At 34.7% G+C, this 26,794-nt stretch overlaps 1 protein-coding gene across 1 annotated transcript; it reads right to left on the bottom strand.

The window, feature by feature from the left end:
- Window positions 1-2,552: 2,552 nt before the first annotated feature.
- Window positions 2,553-17,466, bottom strand: LOC129221077 (calaxin-like). Its single transcript, XM_054855516.1, has 3 exons — window positions 17,388-17,466; window positions 6,957-7,094; window positions 2,553-2,671 (listed from the first exon to the last, which is right to left on the bottom strand). Exons 1-3 carry the CDS (start codon window positions 17,461-17,463, stop codon window positions 2,553-2,555), a joined length of 333 nt encoding a protein of 110 aa, XP_054711491.1. The 5' UTR covers window positions 17,464-17,466.
- Window positions 17,467-26,794: the final 9,328 nt, after the last annotated feature.

The raw sequence follows: 26,794 nt of genomic DNA, 5'->3' as shown, positions 1-26,794 counted from the left end.
AAATAATTAATGTGACCAAAAACATATTTTATTATGATCTTTTGATAACTATATATTTCGATTTTTTTATCAATATACCCTGCTGGAAATTAATGCACTGCTCATTAATTAATGTTCCAAATCAGGCGGAGAGAAGGGCGAAGCCCTTGAAGTACATACCGAAGGCGGTGTACACCAACCAGCTACAGATGTGTTGCACCACGAGCTGCCGTAGGCGTTTAGTAATACAATAATTTTTGAATATGTTTTGGGGCATAAACACTACTTTATATAAAATATGGTTTAATTTCTAAACCCATGAAGCAAAAACACCAAGATATCACCTACAGAGTGATATTATTAAGAAAATTGATGGGGGCGGGGGGGGGGGGGGCAGAGCAATCTTTGCATTTTAGAAGGAGCGCATACATGAAAAGATTAGAAGGCACTGAGCTAAGTCATTGTCGAGAACGTCCGTAATTTAATGCATACTTCTAATAAAAACATATTGTCTCGCTTTCACTGTTTCTTAAATTTCGAACTTTAAAGTGGTATGTTAAATGCAAAGATGTCCCTAAAAACATTTAAAAAAAGAATCTTCTGTTATTATTTCGCTTTAGTATTTTCTGCATATTATTGGTCACAATTCGCAACTCCAATAAGCTATAGGGAGTGCTGCAGCCACTGTTTAATGGCGGATGAAAAAGGTAAAACAAAAAGATGCCGTAACTTATAACTTGTTTTGAAGCCTAATGAATGACACTGATTTTTCATCGTGTTTGAGGAAAACTTTCTTTTCTATTCCTCTGAAATTACATTACACCACAAACTGTCTGAACCCTGTAATTTTTCCCAAAGAAAACACGTGGAACGGAATGTTTTATTTTTTTCTTTAGAATTGTTAATCACCGCAAGGTAGCGTATGGAGTTGCGAATCACCTTTGGACTAAATAGTATTCTTTTAATCTTTCTTTAAATCTTAATTTTATTTTCGTATCCTTGATACTGTTTTTTTGTAAATTTATCGTTTGCTGTGATTTATAAAAATATTTGTTAGTTTTTTATCGTTTGCAATGTCTCATATTTTTTGTATAACTTAATTATCGTGTGCGCAACATATTATTTTTTGTACTGGCAACGACAAAAGAAAGGCGATAGAATAGTTGAAATATTTTGATGGAATGCGAATGTTGTTTTTCTCGCTCGTTGTTAGCGGATAATTCTATATTATATTTTAGTTAAATACGCAACTGAAAGTTTTTTTTTTACATAAAAAGTGAAGAGTTCGATTTTATTTGCATAGAGCAGAAGTACATTTATTAAGAAATTGCCAAAGAAGTGGAATAACAGGAAACGATCCTTGGAATTCTCATCAGTGTTACGAAATTTGTGATCATTTTATCGTCAATTTAACTTTTATGTGCCTTTCCTAAGTTTTCTGTCAAGAACTCTGAATTGAAGCCAGCAGCTCCCCGATTTTAAATTTTTAGGACGAAGACGTTCTTAATTTACCGAATGAAATTTCGAAATTTTTACTGAATGATGTTCTATGAAAATGCACAGGCACACATACCGACATCTAACAAGAAAAAACTTTGAGAACTGAAAAAAATCATTTTCTGCCTCCGCATTTGCCGAATCGTCAGATAAAATGTGCCGATTAAGGGAGCTTTTCGTGAGGTCGCAGTAACCTCCCTGACTAAAGTGACTTTTTGGACAAAGATTTGAATTTTTTCCGCTGTCTAATTTGGACCATATTAAACCCGGACATTCATCTAGATTTATACACACTGTATAAATAGAAAGCGAGTTAGCGTTTAACGCAATTGAACAGTAGTTTCTTCCAACCAGTGAGCCTGTCAAGTGTGGTTAGTGAAGCTGAATCTGGAAATAGATGCTTAAAAGGAAGTTGTTCACCTGCTGATTACAGTAAGTAAAATAATTTAAGTACACACTATTTTTTTTAAAAATTATTATTGTAGTTTTATATATTTCATTCTTTTGAACAAAAAATCCACTTTTTAATGCGCAGAGGGCAATTTGTTTATGTACCTTGGCTCAATTTATAAACTGCAATTTTGTTCAATTCGTGCTTTCATTAACTCAGACGACCTGGATACCCTGTTAGTCTGTATTACTGAAGCTCTAGTGTATTAAAAGAAATCGCTTGAAAGAATTAAATATTTATTTTAAAGTTAGTAAAAAAATATATAAATATTAATGTACACGTTCATCGGGCAAAAGAGTTTTATAAAAAAGTTTATTCGAAACTGATTGCATGCAGGGGGTCTGGCGCCCCTGGCGAACTTAAGAAATTTCGCCCCCCCCCCACAGCGTCGTGCTGATGGGAAGTCACCGGAGGTCACCGTGACCTCCCAAAACATTTGACTAATTGATTCGACAAATTAGAAGACAATTTTGTTCCCTTAATTTTCTTATTTTCTTTTTTTAAATTGTTTTGAATGATGTCCAATCTTTCAAAACAATCGTCAATTTCAAAACAATCTGATGACGTAATTAGGAATCAGTGTACGTCGTATTGGTTCAGAACTATGATTCAGTTTAAAAGTAATTCAGCGAGTCTTACATTCTATTTTTTCTTCCCTCGTTCCTCGCAGGATTATGGACATCAGTCGAACGAATTCCTCAATGTCGATCTGGCCGTCCTTATTCCTGTCCGCAACTGCGAGCACTGAAAAACAAAAAACATTCAGAAGCATTATCGGTTAACTTTGCCAGCGACGTCATATTTTTTTCAATCTGTTTGATTTCAAACAAATATGTATTATAAGGCTGTTTATCGAAATAAGTGAATGCAATTGTCTTTAATATGAGCGATTATATACAACACTGTAGCTGCCATAGAACTTGAGTAATTAAATTTGAAAACAATGCCAGCTAGAGACAAAAAGTGCTTTTTGACGAATTTCAAAAGTTGATAATGATGGATTTTTTAAAAAAAATCATGAATAAATTTAAGATATCAAGAGGTTCAAAGTTACATGAAAATCTGTAATAGTCAGTTTAAATGCCTTGTTGATTTGACATGGAAAGACCTTTTTTACTTAATTACTTCTCTTTGTTCTTGATTCAAAACAAGTGGTACGCACACGGGCTTTGCCCGTAGTAGAAAATTAAAAGGTATTTTGGTTCGACTGTATATTTACAAATAATGCATGGTGAATTTCCCGCCAATTGGCTTGCCCATGTTACGGTTCCACGTTATGATAACTTGGCAATTTACTCGTCCATCTTATGATAATTTTTCTCGAGAAAATGTTCTTAAAATTGGAATAGAAAAAGAACAAAATCGAATTTTCTAAAAATCGCTTTGAGGTGCACACCCCATGTTACAAACTAATTTTGATGGGAAATTTCATAAAAATCAGTCGAACGGTCTAGGCGCTATGCGCGTCACAGAGATTCTGACAGATATCCAGACATAGAGCGATCCCGACAGAGAGACTTTCAGCTTTATTATTAGTAAAGAATAGTAAACATCCTTTGTAAGAAGCGTATATATTCAAGTGACCCAGTTTAGGGGAAGGGGGGGGGGCATTACTGGTACAACGTTAAATTTAGTATGCCCACTGCTGGAGCATAAAAAAAGTGATACTTGAAAAAAATTATACTTCTGATTATTTTGTGTGTATCTTTATCTTTACTAATAATAAAGCTGAAAGTCTCTCTGTCTGGATCTCTCTGTCCGGATCTCTGTGAAATTTTCGAAAACTAGATGCTGTTCTTTTTCCATTCCAATTTTAAGAACATTTTCCGGAGCAAAATTATCATAAGATGGACGAGTAAATTACCAAGTTATCATAACATGGAACCGTAACATGGGCGAGCTAATTAGCGATAAATTAATCATACATTATTAGTAAATATACAGGCGAACCAAAAGACCTTTCAATTTTCTACTACGGGTAGAGCCGTGAGGGTGCCACTAGTTATTAAAAATGAAGGAAAGTTCAAACAAAGATGGATAAAGGATTTCATAAAAAAGTTTTATAGAATCGTTTTTTTTTTTTTTTTTTTTTGCAATTGGCTTAATGTCTATCTTTTAGGAAAGTTGACTCTGCCACCCTTATTTCATGGCAACGGAAAATAGCTACAGTAACTCAAAAATTTCGAGAAATAAAACAACTTTATTTGTTAAAATAGTGGTGGAGAAAGCCGATTTGTTTCACATGCAATATACTGCTATTGTTTGTGCCAAAATTAGGACTCTTTCCAGTTTTCCTTAAGCAGAAATTAACTCTCATGTCACGCGTACTCCGATTTTACATCCCCCGAATCTACGTGTTTTCCGCATTTAACGTTTTTTCATCGGGTTCCATCGTCAGTTTTACTGCTATGTGGTTCCCATATTTTACGTTTTTCCGTATTTTACGTTTTTCAACCCAGTCCCTTGATAAACGTAAAATCGGGGTCTTACTGTATTATCATGAGAAAGTTAATTATTTGGAAATCTTTATTCTCTAGATCAGTAGTTCTCAACCTTTTCATTACCGAGGATCACTTGGTATTCTTCTGATTCCTACACGGACCACATACGATAGAAATAGAATTTTCGCAACTATTATACAAGGGGAAATGAGATGAATTCGAAAAGGCATGAGCATTAATTTTCGCTTAAAGATTCAAGGTTCAGGACGGACGATAGGTCATGTCAGCCAGGGCCGTAACCAGAAAAGAATTTCGAGGAAGGTTTAAAAACTTTCATGCGGAGCTTACGAACTAATGAAGAAAGTTGTGCTAATGTTCAAGTCGTGGGGTCGTCTTTTACGAAAGCGTTTTATGCAATTAATATACATATGAAAGAAATTTGAGTTTTGGAACAATATTTTTTGGAAACTTTTAAACATAAACGAACATTTAAATGTCATACCGAACTTTTCGGGGGGGGGGGGGGAGGGGGCATGAACCTTAAGACCCCCCTTGTATATGGTCCCGATTGTCAGCCTAGTTGAAAACTAGGGGTCCGGGCCTATGGCGCTCCTGGCTCGAAATCGGAATTGTATAAATTTTGTGCTTTATGGGGGTAGGGGGCCTTGCGACTAAACAAGGGTCTCGGTGGCCGGATTAATGTTCAGTAGGTGCTCGAGGATCATATGAATATTGCTCGAGGACCACAGGTTGAGAAGCACTGTTCTGGATCAACGTTTCTTTCATTGTGTTCTGTGGAACTTCAGGGTTCCATAGAGATATCTTGAGGGTTCTTCGATACTTGTATTCTTTCTTCTAAGGGGCCATTCATTAATTACGTAAGGATGATTTTGGCAGTTTTCGACCCCCCTCCTCCCATGTAAGGGCACGTAAGATTTTTCAACCCCCCTCCCCCCCTATTCGTACGTAAGATTCCATGTTTTAAAAATAGTAAAATAACGAATCTTACATCACTTAAATCATTATTAAATTCACTATAAAAATTTAATCTTTTTGTGTAAAGAAATATTTACTAAAAAGTTGGAATCTTGACTGAAAGTTTTTTCGACATTGTTTTTGCATATGATGCGATCTTAAAAAATAAAATACGCCATACATAGTGCAATTCCTTTATTACATTTTACACCATTCATTCTTTTTGAAACAAATAAAAAACAGCTCATCCTACTACATTTTTTATCTTCCAAACGCAAATTAAATATGATCCCAGCAAAACCACTTGACCGTGCGATTTCTAATGTAAAATATCGACTAGGAAAATATTACGTAAGAATGAATTTGCCCCCCCCCCCCTCAAGTAAGGGTATGTAGAGATTTTTAAACCCCCTCCCCGTCCCCCTCGGGACCCTTACGTAATTAATGAATGGCCCCTAACTCAAATTAATCAGTAGTTTGAGCAAAACTTTTAATCAACATTTTTCGAATGAACAGCAGAGAAAATATCAATAAACAAACTAAATACCGCAACAGACTTACTATACGTGACATGAGAATTCAACTTTCGTTCGTAAATCCTGATATTAAGTTCTTCTACGAATAGTAAAAATTAAGTACATAATTAAAATTTAAACGTAAAAAATTTCCTTGAAACTAGTTTTAAAATATTTTCAGAAGCTTTGTTTTGAAGGCAATAACTATTATCCGAAATAATTTTCGTGTTTATTGCAAGTAAACCATTTTCAGAATGTACCGTTCATACTACTCTATTGAAGGAAAACCTGGGGTTCTACGAAAAAAAGTAGACTTTAAAAAGCGTTCCCCTTAACAATGAAATAAAGAAACACCGCTCTAGAGTCTAGATCAATGATACAAGCAACAAAAAAAGTAAAATCATTCAATTTTATTTGTCACAAACTCTAATTGAACTTAAGCAGTGTTTTAAGCAAAACGTATTATCATAAGAAATAACGTATGTCTAGGGAAGTAAAAAAGTAAATGTAAGCAAAAATGGAGTCGTTTCCAAAATTTTAAAAGTATTTTTTCTGAAAGAGCATGCTTAAAAATATAGGATCTGACCATTTTTTAAACAATTTGTTTAAGTTTAATATTTAAAAAAAAAAACTTAAATCGGTTCGCTTTCCTTGTTTACGCTTCTGCCGATGACGTCACAAATGATGAAATGCCATTCAGTGTTGCCATTCACAGTGCAAAATATTTAATTCGCATCTTTACTCACGTGTATTGGCAACGATAGGGTTGATAGCAAGCGCAGAGCGCAATTTCAATTCGCTTCTTGATTATCGTAACGTGGAAACATGGTAGAAAGATGCGCCAAAGAGCATCATTTGTGACGTCATCAAGACCACGCCTTGTTTGAAAAATTGGACATTTAAAAAAATTAATTAAAAAAAAAAAAACTGTTGAGAAAAAGAAGTATATTCTGGGTCTATGTTAATTTTTTTTTTTTTTTTGCTTATTCTATCAATTTCGATGACGAAAAGTATTACTTTTGACTGAAGGAAACAACCCCATTCTGACAAAAAGAGTTACGAGCAAAATAAAGAGCTTTTAGATTGTAAAAGAGTTACCTCTAAGCATGAAAAAATGCTCCATGTACCCAAAAGTCTCGAACAGTAGTTTCGTGAAGAGAAACTCATCCATGAAGTGTGCGTCACCGACGTAAGATTTAAAAAATCGAATTAAGAACGTCAAATCTTTTTCGGAAACTGGAAAAAAGAAAATTAATTTGAATTTTCACATTTTTAATTCAAATTATGTTTTTCGCAATCACGAGTGTGTTTGTGTGCGTGCATGTAGGCGTGTGTGTGTATGTGTTTGTGTAAGTGTTTGTATCTGTTTGTATCTATGTGCAGGCATGAGTGTGTGTGTAGGTGTGTGTATATAGGCGTGTTTGTGTGTGTGTGTGGGGGGGGGGTGCGTGCGTGTTTGTGTCTGTGTGCAGGCATGAGTGTGTGTAAGTGTGTGTGTTTGTATCTGTGTGCAGGCTTGTGTGTGTAGGTGTATGTGTGTGTAGGAGTGTGTATTTGTGTCTGTGTACTGGCATGAGTATGTGTGTGTGTAGGTGTGTATATAGGCGTGTGTGTTTGTGTCTGTGTGTGGGGGGGGGGGTATGTGTGTGTGGGTATGTGCTTGTGTCTGTGTGCAGGCATGAGTGTGTGTGTAGATGTGTGCGTATGTGCGCAGGTGTGTGTGTATAGGCGTGTGTGTGCATGTGTGTGTGTGTGCAGGTGTGTGTGTGTGCAGGTGTGTGTGTGTGCAGGTGTGTGTATGCGTGTGTGTTTAGGATATGGACGCAACCTGGAGACTTTGCTCGCTATAGGAGTAACATCGGGAGGGGGCGGTGGTGCTGCAGAGGGAAGCGGGGGTGGGGGGGGGGGGAAATAAAATCATAGGAATTCAAAACAGTCAGATGGGAACAATAAGCAATGTAATTGCTCAAGAAGAAGTTTGGATGGGTGTCATGCGAAAGCAGCGTTTCTATGAGCGTTATTTAGTTCCGAACAAGTTTGTAGTTTATGTAAAAAGAGGTATGGTAAAAGAAATGCTTCTAAAATAATAACTTGAATTGAGATTGCGAAGTGTAGACGGTCCATAATTCTATATGGATATTTCAGTTCAGCTTTGATTTCTTTTTTTTTTTTTTTTGAATTTAATGAGCAACTAACTTTACAATTGCCGTTTTTAATATTTGTTTTTAGTCATCCATTTAAAAACTTATCCACTCAACCAACCCACCCAAAGCAGTGCGAATCTTTATCTTTACAATAGTAAAGCGGTAAGTCTGGATCTCTGTCTGTCAGGATGTTTGGATCTCTGTAACGCGCATAGCGCCTTGACCGTTCTGCCGATTTTCGTGAAATTTATCACAAAGTTATTTCGTAGCAAGGGGGTGTGCACCTAGAAGCGATTTTTCGAAAATTCGATTTTGTTCATTTTCTATTCCAATTTTAAGAGCATTTTCCCGAGCAAAATTATCATAAGATGGACGAGTAAATTGCCAAGTTATCATAGCGTGGAACCGTAACATGGGCAAGCCAATTGGCGAGAAATTCACCATACCTTATTTATAAATGTACAGGCGAACCAGAAGACCTTTTAATGCTCTACTTCGGGCAAAGCCATGCGGGAACCACTATTATAAAAGAAAAGCATAAAATTTGTGATAGGAAAAAAGAAATTTTGAAAATAAAAAAAAATCGAACCGACTTTAAAATTGACCAAAAAAGTGAAAAATAATTTTATTCTTTACACACCATCGATAATACTTTTAAGCATAACTTTTGAATTTGGGCGCAAAAACAAAAAGTAAAATCCAGTGTAACCATGCTTCGTTTATATTTCTTCAGAAAATCATCCAAAGCTAGGAACGAAACATTATTTACACCGTTACTCAAATATGCTTTTATCAATGCATAATGTATGTGGTAATGCATAAACTGGGTCCGGTTGAATTTATAGTTGTAGTTGAGTTATGGCTGTGAATGATTTTATCTATCGGTTTTTCGCCAAGTTCAAAAATTATGTTTAAAAGTATTATCGATGGTGTTTAAAGAATAAAATTCTTTTTCACTTTTTAGAGCAATTTTGAAGCTTTTTTTTTTTTTTTTTCAAAATGTTTTTATTTCATTCTTTTTACTGTAAATGTATTTCAGAAACAGTAAGAAGTTATCATCGCGAAACTTCACCTTATGTTTTTCATAAAAATGCTCCATACTAAAAAAAAAATACAGTGGCTCCCAAAAGTCTTCGTACACCTACGACTTTCAATGAAATAGGCCCCTATGTATTGGTTAGAATTAATATTTCGGAATAGGTATTTAATTATAAGATCTATGATCTATTTTTTAACAAAACTACACAAAAATTTTTAATAAAACATTAAAACTTATTTTTTTAAAAATACAAAACCAAAAAGTGCCGGAAATTTTATCTCACAAAAGTCTTCGTACACTTTGAAAAAATGTCAAAAAATTAGTAAATAATCTAACCTTTTACAAAATTATTATTTAGTAGAATATCATGCAGTATCAAGAACAGCTTTTAAACGTCTGGGAATAGATTATATTGTTTTTTCTTTCTTTTTTAATGCAATTTCTGAATAAGTGTTCAGCCGCACTTCGAGTCTTACTGTTTCTAGTTCGCTTTTCGTTTCAATGGTGTATTTTCGTTATCTAGCCACCAGATATCTCCATTTATGTTCCGTTAAGTTTAAATCTGGCTATTGAGGAGATATTTTGAAGTTTAAGGACAATTTTTGAGGCACCAAACGCAACCGTGTATTTCTTATCGTTATCTTGGTAAAAAACAAAGTTGTTTCCGATTGCCAAATTTTGGGCTAATAGTTTAAAATTGTTTTTTGAAATATTTAAATGAACAGCATGATTCATTATTTCATCAAAAAATTCCAAATTTCCAAGTCCTGATGATGTATGCACCCTCACACAAGAACACCTTCACCGTCCTGATTAACTGATCTAACGAAGTTCTTAAGATTTAATTCCCCATTTTTTCTTCTATCGACAATTATACAAAAATTTAACCCAAAATATTGAATTTATTTTAATCTATAAATAAGACGTTGTTCCAAAACATTTTCAGCTAATTTTTCATTAATTTTACGACGGAAAACGTAAGCTTACTGTTTTTCGCACGAACAAGAAAATTTCTGCGGAAAGAGGTCCCCTTTAATCCAGCTAATCAGGGAACTTGGCGAACAACTTTAGATGAAAATTAAACGTAAAATATTTCATTCAATTCTGCAGAAACTTTTTCTGCGCTCAAATGTGTATTTTTCACAATTTTTTTAGCTGTAAACCTCCGATCATGCTTTGTTAACTTTGCCAGTTGACCTTTTCTTACCTTGTTTCGATCCGATTCTTGTCTTTAAAGCATTTTATCAAACACTTCACTATGGAATGGTATAAATTAACTAATTTAGAGACATTTCAAACCAATTTATGGTTACTGTGAGGGGAAAAAATCAAATTTCGAATCGTGTTTGTTGTTTTCTACGCATACCTGCCATTTTAAAATAATAAACAGAATATCAGAGAATAAATAAACAAAAAATTAAAGGCAAATGACTATACAGTGTCATTACAATGCAAAAATAATAAAAAAAACCACACATGATAATTTCAATCATAAATTTATTCGAAAATATTTCAGTGTACGATGACTTTTGTGGCGTATTTTTTCTCTGTCTCATCGTTTTTTGACAAATTTCAAAAATAAAATCTGGCAATATTTTGAAAAAAAAAAAAACTACTAGGTTTCATTCAGAATGGCATAGGAATGGTGTGAAAAAAAATTGGACTTCATACTCGAATTCAGTTTTGCGTTATTTTGGTTTTACTACAAAATTTCAAGGTGTACGAACACTTTTGGGAGCCACTGTATAAACACGCCTTAAAATTTAAGCGATTAGCACTAAAAATTTATCTTTGTTCCTCTCTGGAATTCATTTGTGTGTTGATTTAATTATGATCACTTAAATGTTACGTTTTCCCAAACTAATTTACATTTCACAACATACAAGTCGCTTGTGGTACAATCCTGTATCTCCTTACTCAGCCCAGATCATTTGTTGTTGGTCCTAGATGATAACGAAAAATACCACTATAGCTGAGGCAAATCTAACCTGGTAGCATTGTGAAGGCTACACAGATCCTAATCACTGCATTACCTTGCTTCCATGTTAGGTTTACCTAGAGCCGCTATATATAGGGGCCTTAGGTTTACCCATGGGCGGATTTATGGGGGGGGGCGAGGGGGGGCAATGCCCCCCCCAGTCTTGGGAGAACTTCATACATGGTAACAACACACCTTCAAAAATGTGAAAAGAAAAAAATCATGATTTTTTTTCTTTTTTTGAAAAGTTCAGAAGTGAAAATGAAGAGAATAGCGACTGTCCTTTTCTGAGGGGGGGGGGGGGGAAACCGTACACTGTATTACAAAGAGTGAAGCTGTTACCGGGTTGTTGAAATGTGTTGAAAACGACTACTTTGAATTGAAAACCATTCGAGAGATATATGAGAGAAAATATAAGTAATCAGCCGCTATACTTAAAATAAACAACGACTGTTTCAACAAATTGGAAACTAAAACAAAGATTAAAAAAAAAAAAAAAAACTGGATTTACCTATAAACTAAACAAGCTATAGTTGAGGGCACCCGCTTTGTTGAAGGCCCCCAACTCCGGAAAATTTCATGATTTGTTCTTTAAAGAAAAGAAGAAAAGTACTTGAAAAAATAAATTCCATTTTAAAGTGCTTGAAAACCTTGAAAATTTGGAAAAGTGTGGATACAAACCATAAATTAAAAAATTTATAGCAAATAATGGGGGGGGGGGGGAGAAATGCCGAAATGTGTCAAGTTTAGCTCCTTGCCACATCCTGCATCAAAAATATAAAAATCATGGTTCTCACGTTTCTGCAGCATATTACTTGAGATGAATTTTTGTGACTCACATGTTTCATATATTGCTGTTTATTAACCCCGAATGCAGTAATTTTGGAAATTATTTTGTATTACTTGCGTTTATCTTACTTCTTCAGCATATTGTTAATCTGTTCATTCCAGAAGGAGAAAAAACACTACCTCTTTTTTTTGTTTTTTGCACTACTTGTAATTGAAAATAAAAAGTTGTTGTAATGAGAAATCAATAGTTTTTTTTTTCTTTTAAACTTAAAATGTTGTTGCTGTTCCTGATGGCCCTTGGAGCACCCAAGGTAATGAATAACAGAGGCGTTAATCCACTTTTGAGACTAATATGAGCGGCTTCCGTTTGACTGAACCCCATTTTAGGTGGGAAGTCCGACTTTTGCTCAGACACATTTGACAGATAGCACAATTCAGATTTATTGCAATACAAGGAAATCAGAAGAACACCCAGGGCAGTAGGGGGGAATCAAACCTGTGCCTCTCTGCATGCAAGCAGTTGCTGAGCAATACCGCTTGGCCACCGTAGCCCCAAGCTTAAAATAGTTGTTTCTTACAAAGTTAAAACAATACTGTAAAACAGTACAATCAAGTACTAAATTTCAGAGACTGGATAGGCCAATTTAAGTGCCTTAAATAATTTTAACTGTTCTCAAGTCCTTGAAACGGATTAGATGAGTCTTTGAAATTCCTAAGCAAAATGTGCTTCAACTTTATTTCTTATCAAGTGTTATCAATTATGAACTGTCCAAATGGGCCTATTTTCTAAATCTAGACACCATTTCTTTTAAAGCATTTTTTTACTATTGATCATTTTGTATGTAATTCACTGTTGTATTTGTCGGTGGGTTGGAGGCGTGATCAAAAGCTGATTGAATTGAACCGACAGCCAAAGTAAGCAAATAACAATGCATAATCTTCTATTCTTTCTCGCTTTTTCTCTCTGAGAACTGTTGTAATTGATTTGTCAACCCGAAAACAATTTTTACTGTGTATTGTCGTAATTTGCAAAAGAGTGTTTTGCTATTTGTCTCCGAGATTTTAGTAGTTCCAATTAGCCCTTCTAAGACTCCAAAATGCAGTATTTTATATCTATTTTACAAAAATTCCTCCGGGGGAGAAACCCCCGGACCCCCTAAAATTGGAGATATTCTATCCCCTACTTAGAAGGGACTCCATTTTCCACCTTAGACCTCATGTATAATGCATGGGGGGGGGGGGGGCGCTTTAAAAAATGGCCTTTTTTGCCACCAATGGAGAAGTTGACCAGACTACTAAAGAGACCCAAACCCTGAAATAGCTTAGAGGCACGCTAAGTCTAAATCCAGCCAGTTGTAATCAATACAACTGATAACGCTAAAAAAAAAAAAAAAAATGCTGCCCCCCTAGGAACTTAGCTCTAAATCCGCCTATGGGTTTACCCCACTATAGAGCAATGACACTGAAGAAACTTGATGTTTGCTTCAGAGAAGCCTTCATTCAAAATTATCACGACAATAACTATTACTGTTGTATGGCACTAAACTTATGTAACAATGGGTTTTATATTAAATCATTTAATATTGAAATTGCATGAAAATTTTCTCCTATTAATAAACTTTCTTTCTCTTCTCTTAAAGATCCTATTCATCCTCTTAATTGTTGTGGGATCTATAAAATTGTTTGCAATTGCGGACTCGGATACATCTGACAGACCCGCCGTTCTTTGAAATTTCGGTTAAAAGAACATCAAAACTATGTGAGGAAACAACAGCTGAATAAATCCAGTATTGCCCAACACTGTTGGGAATCAAATCATTCTTTTGATTTTAACTCTTATCAAATTATCCAAAAATGCCCCAATTCGTTGGATCTTGATTTTTGGGAATCTTTCCACATCCTGAGGAACCGTTCTAATTTAGTCAATGATCTTACTGCAATTCCCTATTTTTCTTCTGTGTGGACTCCTTTGTTAAAATTGGTTTAGTTCTTATATTATTTTTTATGTAAACATCGTACATTTCTTACTTTTATTTTTTTCATTTTTTGCTTTCTTATTTCGTTTTGTGATTAACTAATTCCAATATGTTTATCCTTCACTTTGTTCTTAAATGCATTTCTCCATTTGATACATTGCTTTCATACATAGTTTTTCCCGCTGGTAAATTTATTGCTAATTTATTCAGAGTGGTTTCATTTTTGGACTTTTTGCATTGTTTATGGGTTTTCTTGGAAAATTTATTACTTAACGGTTTTTTTCCTGATGGAATTATATAATAAATTTTGCCTCCAGGTGTCATTTTATCTTTTTTGTTTTGTTTAATTTCTAGTTTTTGATATTTACACTATCTCCTGTTCCACCGTGTTGCTTTTCTCGGATGACTTTTCATCCAGAAGCTCACATTTCTTTGCATTGAAAAAGGTGTTCCTTGTAACACCGAAACACGTGTCTGCAATATTGTGCAATATTTGTGCTTTCTGACGTTGGATTACTGATTTTTTGAATTTTCAGCACAAAGGTATTTATTCGTTATTTAATGATCAAAATGGTTCACTAGGTAAGACACTGTGAGTGGACAAAAAAAAAAAAAAAAAAAAACATACATATGGTATGAACTGATACCCGCCTCCTTTTTGAAGTCGGAAGAACTCAATGTTGCAATATTGTCTCCAGATTTACCATATCGTTAGCAAAAATTGGCTAAAAGGATGTGTTTTCAAGGTCAAGTAACCTTCCATCGGAGTGCCCCCGCGAACAGCTCAGTAACAGCATCCAGTGACTGCAGTTCTGCCCTTATTTTGAGCTCCTTGGTCTGGAATAGCCATAAAAGAGCTGTAGGTAATTAATTTCGTATAAAGGCTGAGTATATTTTCGCACTGATAGCTAAAAATTGCTTAGCCACCCAGCCAGAGGTCTGCATACTTGGTACGATTCCATCTTGAAAAAGTGAAGATAAAAGCTACGGAATAAAGTTACAAATTACACGGGCCTTACTTTTAGCTACCAATATGAAGATAAGCTTAGCGGTTTTATAAGGTTATTTGACTGCAGTTCATTTATGGCTGTTCCAGACTAAAGAGCCCAAAATGAAAAGGTAATTGCAAAAGGTAATTGCTGTGGAGCGGTAGGTTGTAGCTTTAGTTGTTTGTGTTCAGGCCAGGTTTTCCTTCTGTAACAAAATAGGTCTCTATTTTATTTTCAGGACACTCCTGTTCATAAGAACCTAAATTTTCACTGAAACTCTGCAATTTTTTGAGGTGTTGAAGCAAAAAAGTTTAGAATTCTTTCATGTAAATAATTTTTATTCAATTATCTCTGAAAATGAAACACAGCAATAGAAAAAAAAACCTATTTGTTAATTTAGAATTTAGAGTGTTAAATATTCAGTGTCTTAACCATAGCTAACATCTGATTGGTCAAGCGTGAGAAGCTATGTAATTTGTATTAATGATTTTAATGGATCAATCAGATGCTGTCTGGACACGTAACTATGTTTTCAACTGTTGTTGTAGCTATGTGTTTATTTATTTATTTTTTTAATATGGATTTTATTCTGTTTGATGCTGTAAGAAGCAACTTGCTTTTAAGTTAAATGAAATGTTCGTTTTTATTCCAAGTTCTCATTTCGAGGGAAAACAGAGAAGTGACGTAATTTTTCTTCAAAAAGCATATTTTTTTTCCCGCCATTGTTGCATTTTTTAAATTATTATTATAATTTTTTTTTTGCAATTAATAAAGTATTTTAATAATGGAGGCATTGCCGACGTTTAACGAGATTCCCCTCACAGAACCAATGTTGAAATCGTCGATTTTTCTTCAACGAGTCTCTGTAAAACAGTTTTTTCTGCATCAGTAGGCAAAAAACCTAGAGCGTAAGTTACAGGGTTATTCACAATTCTCCCCAGGACTTTGAAGCGCAGTAGTAAAAAAAAAAAAAAAAAAAAAAAAAAACATTTGGAAAAATGTAGAAACTCGTTAAGTTTGTTCCACATACCTAACTTCAAGGTTGCCAATGAGTGGGGAGGAAGAGAAGGGGATTCGAGATCTCCCTTATAGACATTAATAATACCGATTTGAAACATAAAATTTTGTGCATAAATAACGAAACATCGTAACTCGTGATATAGTTTTATTCTGCACGGAAACTACTTCCAGAATTGTAACAGTGTTTTTTAGATAAGAGATTTGTCTTCCAATGAAAATTGAAAAATGAATCCCTTTTACATTAGGGTTGAAAGTATTATGTTCGTTCCAAAGTGCACCTAATTATTATAAAACATGTACAACATTATAAGTTCAACGGCGATTTAAAATTCTCCTGTATTGCTGCAATTTGAGCTGCAAAGAAAAAAAAATCTGAGGAACAAATTTGAGTGTTTCATTTTTGTTTTCTTTTTTTTTTGCCTGCTTACATTTTACCATCGTGAAATTTGTCACCCCTAAAATCTGGCGCCTGAGCGGTGGCAAGGGTCGTCTACCCCCCAGGAGCCGGGCCTGACTATTTCCTTTCGAGGATGTGTAGATAAATTGGACGAAAGTCAAACAAAGTAATAAAAAAAAAAAAATTAAATACCCCCGACTGAGTCGCAACTGTAGAATCAAGAGGGAAAATTGAAAATCCTTTTGAAAGCCTTATATTATTAAAAATCAATGTCAAGTATTTTATTTGCTATTAAATAGAAACTGGCAACAGATAAAATTTTTTAAATCAATGCGCTCATTTCCTTGTCGGCCAATCATTTAACCCTCACTATAGAGCAATGACACTGAAGAAACTTGATGCTTGCTTCAGAGAAGCCTTCATTCAAAATTATCACGACAATAACTATTACTGTTGTATGGCACCAAACTTATGTAACAATGGTTTTTATGCTAAATCATTTAATAGGAAAGTTGCATGGAATTTACTCTTTTTTTTGCCCATAACTATTTTTTCTAAAGAACAAATATGATCAAACAAAGTAATGGGACCTAAGCTGAACCATCCCCTATCCATTGAAACAAGAATCATCAAAATCACAATTGAAATGAATTCGGAGATCAATCACGTGAATAAAGGTTTAGTCATCATTAAAATCTGCTTTAAAAAACGTTGTAGGTCGAATCCTATATAACATGCAAGTTTCTAACACATTCTATCAGATGCGGGGGAAATTTCTCTTTATTTTGGTATTAAATTTTTTAAATATGTTTTCACTTCAAAAATCACGAAAAACCTTTTAGAGGTTTGAAATTAATATCTTGGTAAATGAATGTCATCCGAAGATGCAACCTAGCTAAGAACACTCTCGATCAACTCTCCTTTCGAACATTTTTTTTTTTTTTAAATCGGCCCATCCGTTTAGGCGCTAGAGTGCCACAGACAGATATACAGACACACAGATACACAGATAATAGACACGTCAAACTTATAACCCCCTTCCTTTCTGTGTCGGAGGTTAATAATATCGAAGGTGTGCCAAAAAATCAAAAAAGAGGACAAAGTTGATGCGTTAGACGGTTAAAGTACATGAAAGAGCTATTTAAAAAGGGGGGGGGGGTGAGATTGGAGAAAGAGGGGAAGGAAACTGCCACTTACAGTTGGTTTCTGGTTCAAGTTTTGCTATCAGAATCTGTTCTTTCTTTTTCCTCCTATCACGTTTCAGAGAATACATGTCGTTTTGGATTAGGATATGTAAATCGTGATCTTTTCTGGACGTGTTCAGTGTCGAACAAGGACAGCTACGAGTTTCATTTCGTTGCCATGGGGACGACATATCGGAAGCGTTGCCAGTTTTTGAGGTGAAGTTACCCAAAATAGGTGTGGCTTCTCTCATGAAATTCATTGTTTTTTTCCCCTCGAAAATTAAAGAGGGGGGGGGGGGGAGTGAAATTTATTCCCAGAACCTGACGACTTTTTGACTAAAAAAAGTCGAGCATTTTTTTTTTTTTTTGAAAAACATTTTATCTGGAGACTTTCCAACTAAGATAAATCGCGCTTTTTTTGAAAAACATTCTAGAAAGAGGATTTTGAATGCGTAAAGAACTGCCCTTTTGCACGGTTTTGGATTACCCTCTTTTATATCATATACGGGTTCGAAATAAATGTTCTTTTACATTAGGTGTAGGCTATTGAGAGCTTCTCTTTCTTTCTTTTTATAGTTTGAATCGTAAGAGAAAATCAAAGGGGTAGTCTCTGTTGAGAGCTCAGAAATGAGTGGACTGTATTATAAAAATTTTAACTCTTTTATTGATGCCAAAGGGGCATTGAATTGATAATGGTTCTTTTCAAAGGCTAAGGGGCCGTTACATATATGTGCAGGGCACAGCTGAGGATTACTTCCTCATTCGTTGAACATCCAATTGATTCTGCTAGCTTACTCTTACTTGCCGTAGGTGGCGCTGCTGTTGGGCGTGACAGTGCATACCGAACAGTCCCAAAGTAAAAAGTTTAAACTATTTGCTGCAATTTAGTAACCACTGATGAGTTAAACTACAAATTAAAACTCTCAAACTCTTCAACAGGACTGAACCTACGCAATGCCTGGAGCAAAAAACTATCAGATGGCCATTTCTACATAAGACATTTTGAGGCAAGGGGGAAAAGAAAACACCCCGAAACCTCATATAAATAACAGCCGATGATAAAGTAACATACTTGTTTCAACAATGAAACTCACGCCACGGCATGATAATTTGATAATATGTTTTGGTAATGTTTGACATGCAGGGAAAAGCTTTATCGTGACAAGGCTGAACTCGATCCGGCGACTTAACAGTTTTACTGGTAAGACTGTCATTTTAGGAAAACGAAGGAACCAAAACAATTCGCAACTCCAATAAATTATAAGGGGCGCTGCAGCCACTGTCAAATGGCGTATGAAAAAGGTAAACAAATGATGTAACTTATAACTTGCTTTGAAGATTAGTGAATGACAGTAATTTATCATAGTGTTTGTAGGAAGCTTTCATTTCTATTGTTCTGAAAATCCATTACACTATAAACTATCTGAAGCTTGTAATTTACCCCAAGGAAAACACGTGGAATGTAATGTTTTACCTTTTTCTTTAGTATTGTTTATCACCGCAAGGTAACGCATTCGAGTTCCGGAGATGCGAATTTACGCTATCTACTGGAGTTTAGGGTTAATCCACTGGCGTTAGGGTTAAAATTTTAACTATCAAAATATCACCAAACAGGCAATGGCTTCGTACAAATGTAGAAACAATTTGTACCCGTCATACCATGACGGGCGACTTTCTAGTAAATAAATAAGCACTCACAAGGTTAGGCACCACCTTATCTCAGTTTTCTTAGAATTTTCTGATCTTTAGTCAATATGCGTTAAAAAAAAAATAAATAAACTATAGGACCTTTTGTATTTCTCTACATTTCTGGAAGTGTAGTTCTGCAGTTAGCAGTTAGATCAATTGTATTCTATTTCTCTCAATTTTTTCAATTTTTTAAAAATTCCTCATGTATTATGCATAATAGGAGCGGGGTGGACAACTTCCACTCTACTTTGTTCAGTAAAAAGATAAACCGAAAGTAAACAAAAGGGTTGCCAGAAAGTTTACCACTTTGGAAAATATCATCTGCGCAATAAAAAAAAAGTAACTTAATATTCACTGTTTGCTTGTCGCTGATTTGTTACTGTTTGCGCCAAACACGTGGTTGACTCCGCCAAATGGCGTATTTCTTTATTTATATCTAGTCAATTTTAGCAATTTTAAGCAGTGGGGGTTGCTAGGAGAAGCATTGAGAGTTATACAGAATGCTAAAAAGTGATATCATATCAGTAGTGGGGGGGGGGGGGGGGGGCTTATTGCGGGTCTTAGAAGAAAAGGAGTTAACATCTGCATGGAATTATACAAAAGAAAAAGTACCTCTACCTATTTAAATATACAGAAAGCACAAGTGGTTATACGACTTAAACTTAAACTACGACTACCTTTTAACAAAAAGTGATTCAATTATACAAGGTTATGTCTTTAGGTTTTTAGTTGATTAAGTATAAGTAAAATATAAGATTCAAACATTAAAGCAAAATAATAAATGACATTCAGTGAGAAATCTTTCTTTTCCATAACGTAATAAAGCTGAAACATAGAACAAAAATTGTTTAAAATATTAAAGTAATTAGTAAAATTATCCACACTTTTAGGTTTTGAACGAGGGCTTAATTTACATGAGAGTTTGTGGGAGTTCAGCATCTGAACTTTTCAATTCTATGTGAATTTTTAAACAGACGCTTGGAATTCAGACTATTTACACATGAAAAAAATTCTGGAAGCAGAGCCTGACGTTGGTTTTTGAAGACACTTGACATGAAGTTTATTTGGTGCCCCCCCCCCCCCTCTTCCTTCCGCTTATTCTATACTAGTGGTACCCGCACGGCTTTGCCCATTGTAGAAAGTTAAAAGGTCTTTTGTTTCGTCTGTATATTAATGGATAAATTGGCTTGCCCATGTTACGGTTCCACGTTATGATAGCTTGGTAATTTACTCGTCCATCTTATGATAATTTTGCTCGGAAAAATGTTCTTCAAATTGGAATAGAAAAAAAACAAAATCGAATTTTCGAAAAATCGCTTCAAGGTGCACACCCCCATGCTATTAACTAATTCTGTCCCAAATTTCATGAAAATCGACATAACGGTCTAGGCGCTGTGCAGAGATGTCACAGAGTGTCACAGAAATCGTGACATCTGGACAAAGAGAGATCCAGGAAGAGATCCGAACAGAGAGACTTGCAGCTTTATTATTAGTAAAGATAGTGAAGCAATAAAATATTTTGATACTTGCGTATTAACAGAGCCCTGCTAAATTTGACAGTCCCTTTTTTAAAAAAAGTTCTATACTATGTAAAAAGTAGAAATGATCTAGTATACGATAATCAGGCGTTAATAAGAGACGTCGCCAGACTTCGCCCGTCACAGTAGTTACTGTCTCACCACGGATTGTATGGAAAGGCAAACATCCGGTTTACACGCGGAAATGGGAGCATCTATTAGTTTTCAGGGGTGTCAGATTTTGCAGATGTATGTTAGCCTCTAAATTAAGCAGAGGTCTCAATAAAACGAGCGGAATACGCGCATAAAATTTTTATTTTTCCCCTCATTCAGATGGAGTCGCCGTAACTGGATGGTTGCCAATTCCATACAATCCGTGGTCAAACTGTAGCCATAAATATCAAAATTATCTATGATATAACTTTTAATAGCGTAAATACTAAACTTGGAGCGGTTTGGGGATTTGTGAAAGAATTAAAATTTTAAGGAGATTTTTTCCCCCCAGGTTTAATACATTTATATTTGCGGTATACTGCCGTGCTAAGCACAGATGTGGTATCTGCAGTAGAGCTCAAAATGAGAAATTGATGATTAAAGTTTTGCAACTCGTTTCTTTGATTTATGACTTAATTAAATGCTCAACTTGCGGTAGTTGTTTCGTAAATAACTTATCTAAAAACCGTAAGAGAGTATTTTTGTAAAAATCTTAATTGAAAATTAATAAATGTAGTTACGACACATTTTCTTTTCAAAACCTTTTCATATACTAAGCTGTTTTCACCTTAAGTGACAATGACTAAGCATTTTTAGGGGTATCTGCACAGATACGACAAAAGTAGCTCAGAAAAACGTGCACAATGTATCATTAAATAATATTGAAAACATCTGCTTTCTTTGGACTTAGCTGTTTCGCTTTATTTTGTTAATACAAATCTAACAGAATCTACCTTCTGAAAGATACCATTTTCAAAACTCCGGACAGTTAAAACTGTAATCCATAACAATTTTCTGTTTTTTATATTCAAAGAATGTGTGTGTGTGTGTGTGTGTGTGTGTGTTTTTTTTAATAATGTTTTATTTTCTAGATTCATTTTTACCGAGCGAGATAATTTTGGCAGCAGACGATACAAAAATATTACTGGCCGTAGAATGAAATGCATTTTTATTTTGCATGAAAGAATTAGATATGAATATTTTACATGCATTTCATTTATAGAATTTGCATTTTAAAAAACCATTTAAATAGAAAAAGCTGAATATTTACTATAACAATTATGCAAAGTTGTATTAGTTCTTATTATCAACTATTCAACGGTAAACTAATCTGAATATTCTGTGTTACAACAAAATGCTACATTATTAAATATGCTGCTTTACTAAGGTATAAAGATCGTATCTATAAATTACTAAGGAAAAAAGTGGTAACTGCGCAGATACTACTTTAAAGGCTTAGTATTTGTCACTTACGTTCAAATTGCCTTAGCAAACGAAGCAAATTTGCAGTTACGACTTTTTTCTTAAAGTTTTTTTTTAATATTTCGCATTCACAAATCGCCAAAAAACTTGAGATTTAGATAAATTAAATGACTAACGACCACCTGGTGACAATAACTCAATTTTGATAAAATGTGCAGATACCACATCTGTGCTTAGCACGGCAGTATAGTGCAATTTTTACTAATATTAAAGCTAAAATTCTCTCTGTCTGGATGTCTGGCTCTGTGTGACGCGCATAGCGCCTAGACCGTTCGGTCGAGTCTCAAATTTGGCACTAAGTTAGTTTGTAGCATGGGGGTGTGCACCTCGAAGCGATTTTTCGAAAATTCGATGTGGTTCTTTTTCAATTCCAGTTTTAAGAACAAAATTATTATCAGATGGAAGAGTAAATTACCAAGTTATCAATCCCAATGTGGAACCATAACATGGGCAAGCCAATTGGCGAGAAGTTCACCATACATTATTTGTCAATATACAGGCGAACCACAAGACCTTTTAATTTTCTGCTACGAGCAAAGCCGTGCGAGTACCACTATGTAGAATAAGTCCAATTAAAACTTTACTGATTTGATGAACATCAACCGTTGGTGCCCTGGGCCCGTGTCAACATGCGTTAACCTAGACCTGTCTAGAAGATTGGCGCCCTCACTTTTGTTATAAATTAAACTCTGGTTTGAACTGAATATTATTTAAAAGAATATAAAGAATAAACATCGCAATGATTAAGAATTAATATAGTGACAAATATTCCATTGATTGTATCTAATTTTTCATAAAAAATTTAATGGGACTTTTTCATCAACCTAGAATTACGCTAAACTTATCCATTTTACATGACAAATAGTTTTTCTTCGTGTGTATATCAATTAAATTATCAGTTCAGTGAATATAATCGATAAATATACTTTAAAAAACGGAAACTATATCGGTAAGAATATCATGTTGAATCAATAATCAATAGGATTGTGTTATTAAAGCGCTATTTTCCGGTATACCGATATTGCAGTCACTATTTCTGACAAATTAAAGTCTACAATCAAGGCTTGCAGTCAGGTTTTGGGTTTTTTATTTAATTTTTTAAAATTTCTCTTCTCTCGAATTTATACTAGGAATGCATGTTTTGAAACTAACTGAATTTATTTTTAAGAGCTGATACTAGATGGCAGCACATTTCTGTTTCAAAATACAACTCCTTTGATAAATCGCGACTCTTTTTTTTTTTTCTTCGCTAGAAAATTTTTTGCCATGTTGCACTTTCATATTATGACATTATGAGTGAAAGCTGAAATGATTATATCTTTGAGCCGGTAGGTTAATAACGAAGAATCAACTAGCGTTCGCGTACGAGTACGACGATGGAACTATGCAGATGAAGAAAATGATCTTTACAACTCCGAAACTTGTGTGTGCATTTTTCATTTCAAATTTGGTCCAATGAACGTTGTTGATGTTTTTTCGTTTTCGTATCTAAAAATATACATTGCGAAGGGATTTCTGCGTAAGAGCGAAATAGTTTTTTGCTTTTAGCTAGTTTGCATATTTGAAGCTGAATATTTTAAATGAAAACTGCAATTTGAACGAAAAATGAATGAATGAACAAACTTCGTGACGCATAAAAATGAATACTTATTCATCACTAGAAAGTCGCCCGTCAAGGTATGACGGGTGAAAATTGCTTCTACATTTAAACGAAGCCATTGCCTGTTTGGTGATATTTTGAGGGTTGAAATTTCAACCCTAACTTCAGTGGATTAACCCTAATTTCCAGTACATAGCTTTCATTTAGTACTATTTTTTCGATTCTTCATTCCCCTGAAATGACTCAAAGTCTTACCATTGAAACAGTTAAGTGACCGGATCGAGTTAAAGCCTTGTCACGGGATAAAGCCTTTTCCTGCATGTCAAACATTACCAATACACATTATCAAATGATCATGCCGTGGCGCGAGTTTCATTGTTGAAACATGCGGGTTCCTCGATCATCGGCTATTACATATAAGAGGAATACAAGAGAAATAACCTTCGCAAAGTTTGTAATCTTTGTTCACTGAACTCTTTCACGACCTGACATGAACTCATGTATATCGAGTTCGACCACGGAGAGATGTCGGATGACCTTGAAGTGGAAACATTTGTTTCATTTGCAATAGGTAGAACATGCCAGAAAGCTTCAGAGTGAGAGGCGCGATCTCGCGGATCCTATCTATCCTCATACATATTACAGCCCATGATCGAGTAACGCGTGAGTTTAAACAATGAAATTCGCGCTACGGCATTTGATAATATGTTATGGTAATGTTTGATATGCAGGCAGGGGCGGATTCAGGGAAGGGTCAAAGGGTCAGCGGATCCCCCTGTATCATGAATTTTATTATGATTATAACTGAACTTCAATTTTCAGATCCGAAAAATTAGTACCTACATGGAATCAATATTAACCTTTTTTTTTGCTTGGTTATATCTGCAAGGCATTTCTTGTCTGCATGTCATGTTTCAAAGGATTGACTGAGTTCGGTTACTGGCCAGTTGCTCTTTTGATATTTTTGTTCATTTTCAAAAGAAAAATGTATTCAAAGTTTACGACAACGTGTCCAACTTGTTTACCTAAAGAAATATGACTTTTACTGAAAATTTGAGGGAATATGATCCATTGCGCAAGTTGCACAGAATGTAGGGAAGAAAGGAGGGGAGGGGTGTAATTTGAAAGGACAAGAAAATTGATCTCATTTGGAGGGGGAAGGCTCCGTAGCGTATGAGGAGATGTGCCATCCTCCTTGGGGGGGGGGGGGGCATCCTTGCTTAACTGATACTTTTTTGTGTTGAAGGTATAACGCTGGCCATTGAAACTTGACCCCCCTTACAAAAATTTCTGGATCCGCTCCTGCATGCAGGGAAATGCTTTATTTTGACGAGGCTGACCTGGATCAGGTCACTTAACTGTTTTACTGGTTAGACTGTGTCATTTCAGGGGAATGAAGGAACGAAAAATTGGTTGACAGTGAACGCTATCTATTGAAGCTCAGAGCTCATCCACTGGAGTTAGGGTTACAGTTTCAGCTATCAAAATATATCACCAAACAGGCAATGGCTTCGTTCAAATGTAGAAGCAATTTTCACCCGTCATACCTTGACGGGCGATTTTCTAGTTACAAAATAAAAAACGTCAAATAACCTATTAGAAATGATACAAATGATATTTCCACTTTCAGGTCATCTTCTATCTCAACTTGAATCACGGGCGCCCAAATGCGTCATTTTAGAGGGGGCTAAGAAAGTTTTTTGCTTTGAGGTTTCAATTTAAAGAAAAACAAAAATTTTTACTTTCTTCTTCTGTTTACAATGTATTTAAAAGAAAGGTTCCTGAAAATTTTCTGTTATAAAATTCGACGTATTTTTAACCATTTTAAGGGAATTCGTAAGCTATTTTTTTTTTTGGAAACAGGTGAAAGTTTGTTATTTAATATACATTGTTATAATAAAAAGCAAAACCAAGCTTTTGAAGTCAAATTTTTACATCAATAGACTGATTTTAATTCTGGGTCATGGTAAACAAAATGCACATTTAAAATGTAATTAGACACTTTATTATTTAATTGAAAATTCCTCAATTGAAACTATTTATTACTTTTAGATAATGCGGAAAATAGACATTTTACCTTAAGAAATACCGATATCACGAAATTGAAAGATTTCCCGAAATACCGGCATTCGTTATACCGGTATACCGTATTGCAATTACTATTTCTAACAAATTAAAGTCTACAATCAAGACCTGCAGCCAGATTTTGGTTTTGATTTATTTATTTTTTAATGTTTCCTCTCGAATTCATATGCTCTAACTGTAGTTGATTACACCAAACTTCTAAAAGCTTTACATACATTTCAGATTACCTTTTTAGATTTTTTTACAATCCTACTAATGAACATATTGGACATATATTGGAATATTTTAAAAGTTATACCATAGTACACAAAAGAAAAAAATCAGAAATGTGCACATCTGTAATGTCAGGTAAAACATGCAGTTAAAAATATTGCAAATAAAAAAAAATCTTTAAGCTGACAAAATGAAAATGAAACACATATTCTAAATGAACTTAGCTAAATGCCTTTGGTACAAAGATTTCTTTGATTTAGATATGATTTGAAGAATCATCATTAATAATTATTTCGGCTACTCGTTTACCAAACTACTCGTTATCTAGATACACAGAAATAATAACAAGTCAAAAAAATGTCCATCTCCGAGTAAAAAAAAAAGAAATAAAGAGAAACTTTTTTTTACATGAGAATAAAAGCAGACGGTAATATTTTATTACCAGACATGGAAATTAATTCTTCGCACGTGAGGCGTGATACAAGTCGTCTGGTTTTGAGAAATATCAGAATGGGGTTGTTTCCGAAATTTTAATAAGCTTTTTTTTTTCTGAAAGAGCATGCTTAAGGACATAGGATTTGACCATTTTTTAAATAATTTGACAAAGTTTAATATTTTAAACAGTGCAATTTCATTTTTTGCTCTTCTGCACATGACATCACAAGTGATGAAATGCCATTCACTGATGCCTTTAGCGTACAGCGCAATATTTAATCCGCTTCTTTGCTCATATGTACTGGCAACGATATGGTTGATAGCAAGCGTAGAGCGCAATATTTCATTCGCTGCTGAATTATCATAAGCTGGAAACGCAGTAGACAATAAGCGTAAGCATTCAGC

Source organism: Uloborus diversus, chromosome 4 (assembly GCF_026930045.1).
Source record: "Uloborus diversus isolate 005 chromosome 4, Udiv.v.3.1, whole genome shotgun sequence".
Classification (NCBI taxonomy): Eukaryota; Metazoa; Arthropoda; class Arachnida; order Araneae; family Uloboridae; genus Uloborus; species Uloborus diversus.
Note: the sequence above shows the minus strand (reverse complement) of the source record. Positions and strands in the feature narration are given on the sequence as shown.

What these genes read in the sequence shown, in the direction of transcription:
- LOC129221077 (XM_054855516.1), bottom strand. Translation starts at nt 17,463, where the DNA reads ATGTATTCTCTGAAACGTGATAGGAGGAAAAAGAAAGAACAGATTCTG. An exon ending in ACTTGAACCAGAAACCAACT is followed by an intron (nt 7,095 to 17,387) that starts GTAAGTGGCAGT and finishes TCTTTTTTCCAG; the next exon opens with TTTCCGAAAAAGATTTGACG. An exon ending in GCATTTTTTCATGCTTAGAG is followed by an intron (nt 2,672 to 6,956) that starts GTAACTCTTTTA and finishes TTTGTTTTTCAG; the next exon opens with TGCTCGCAGTTGCGGACAGG.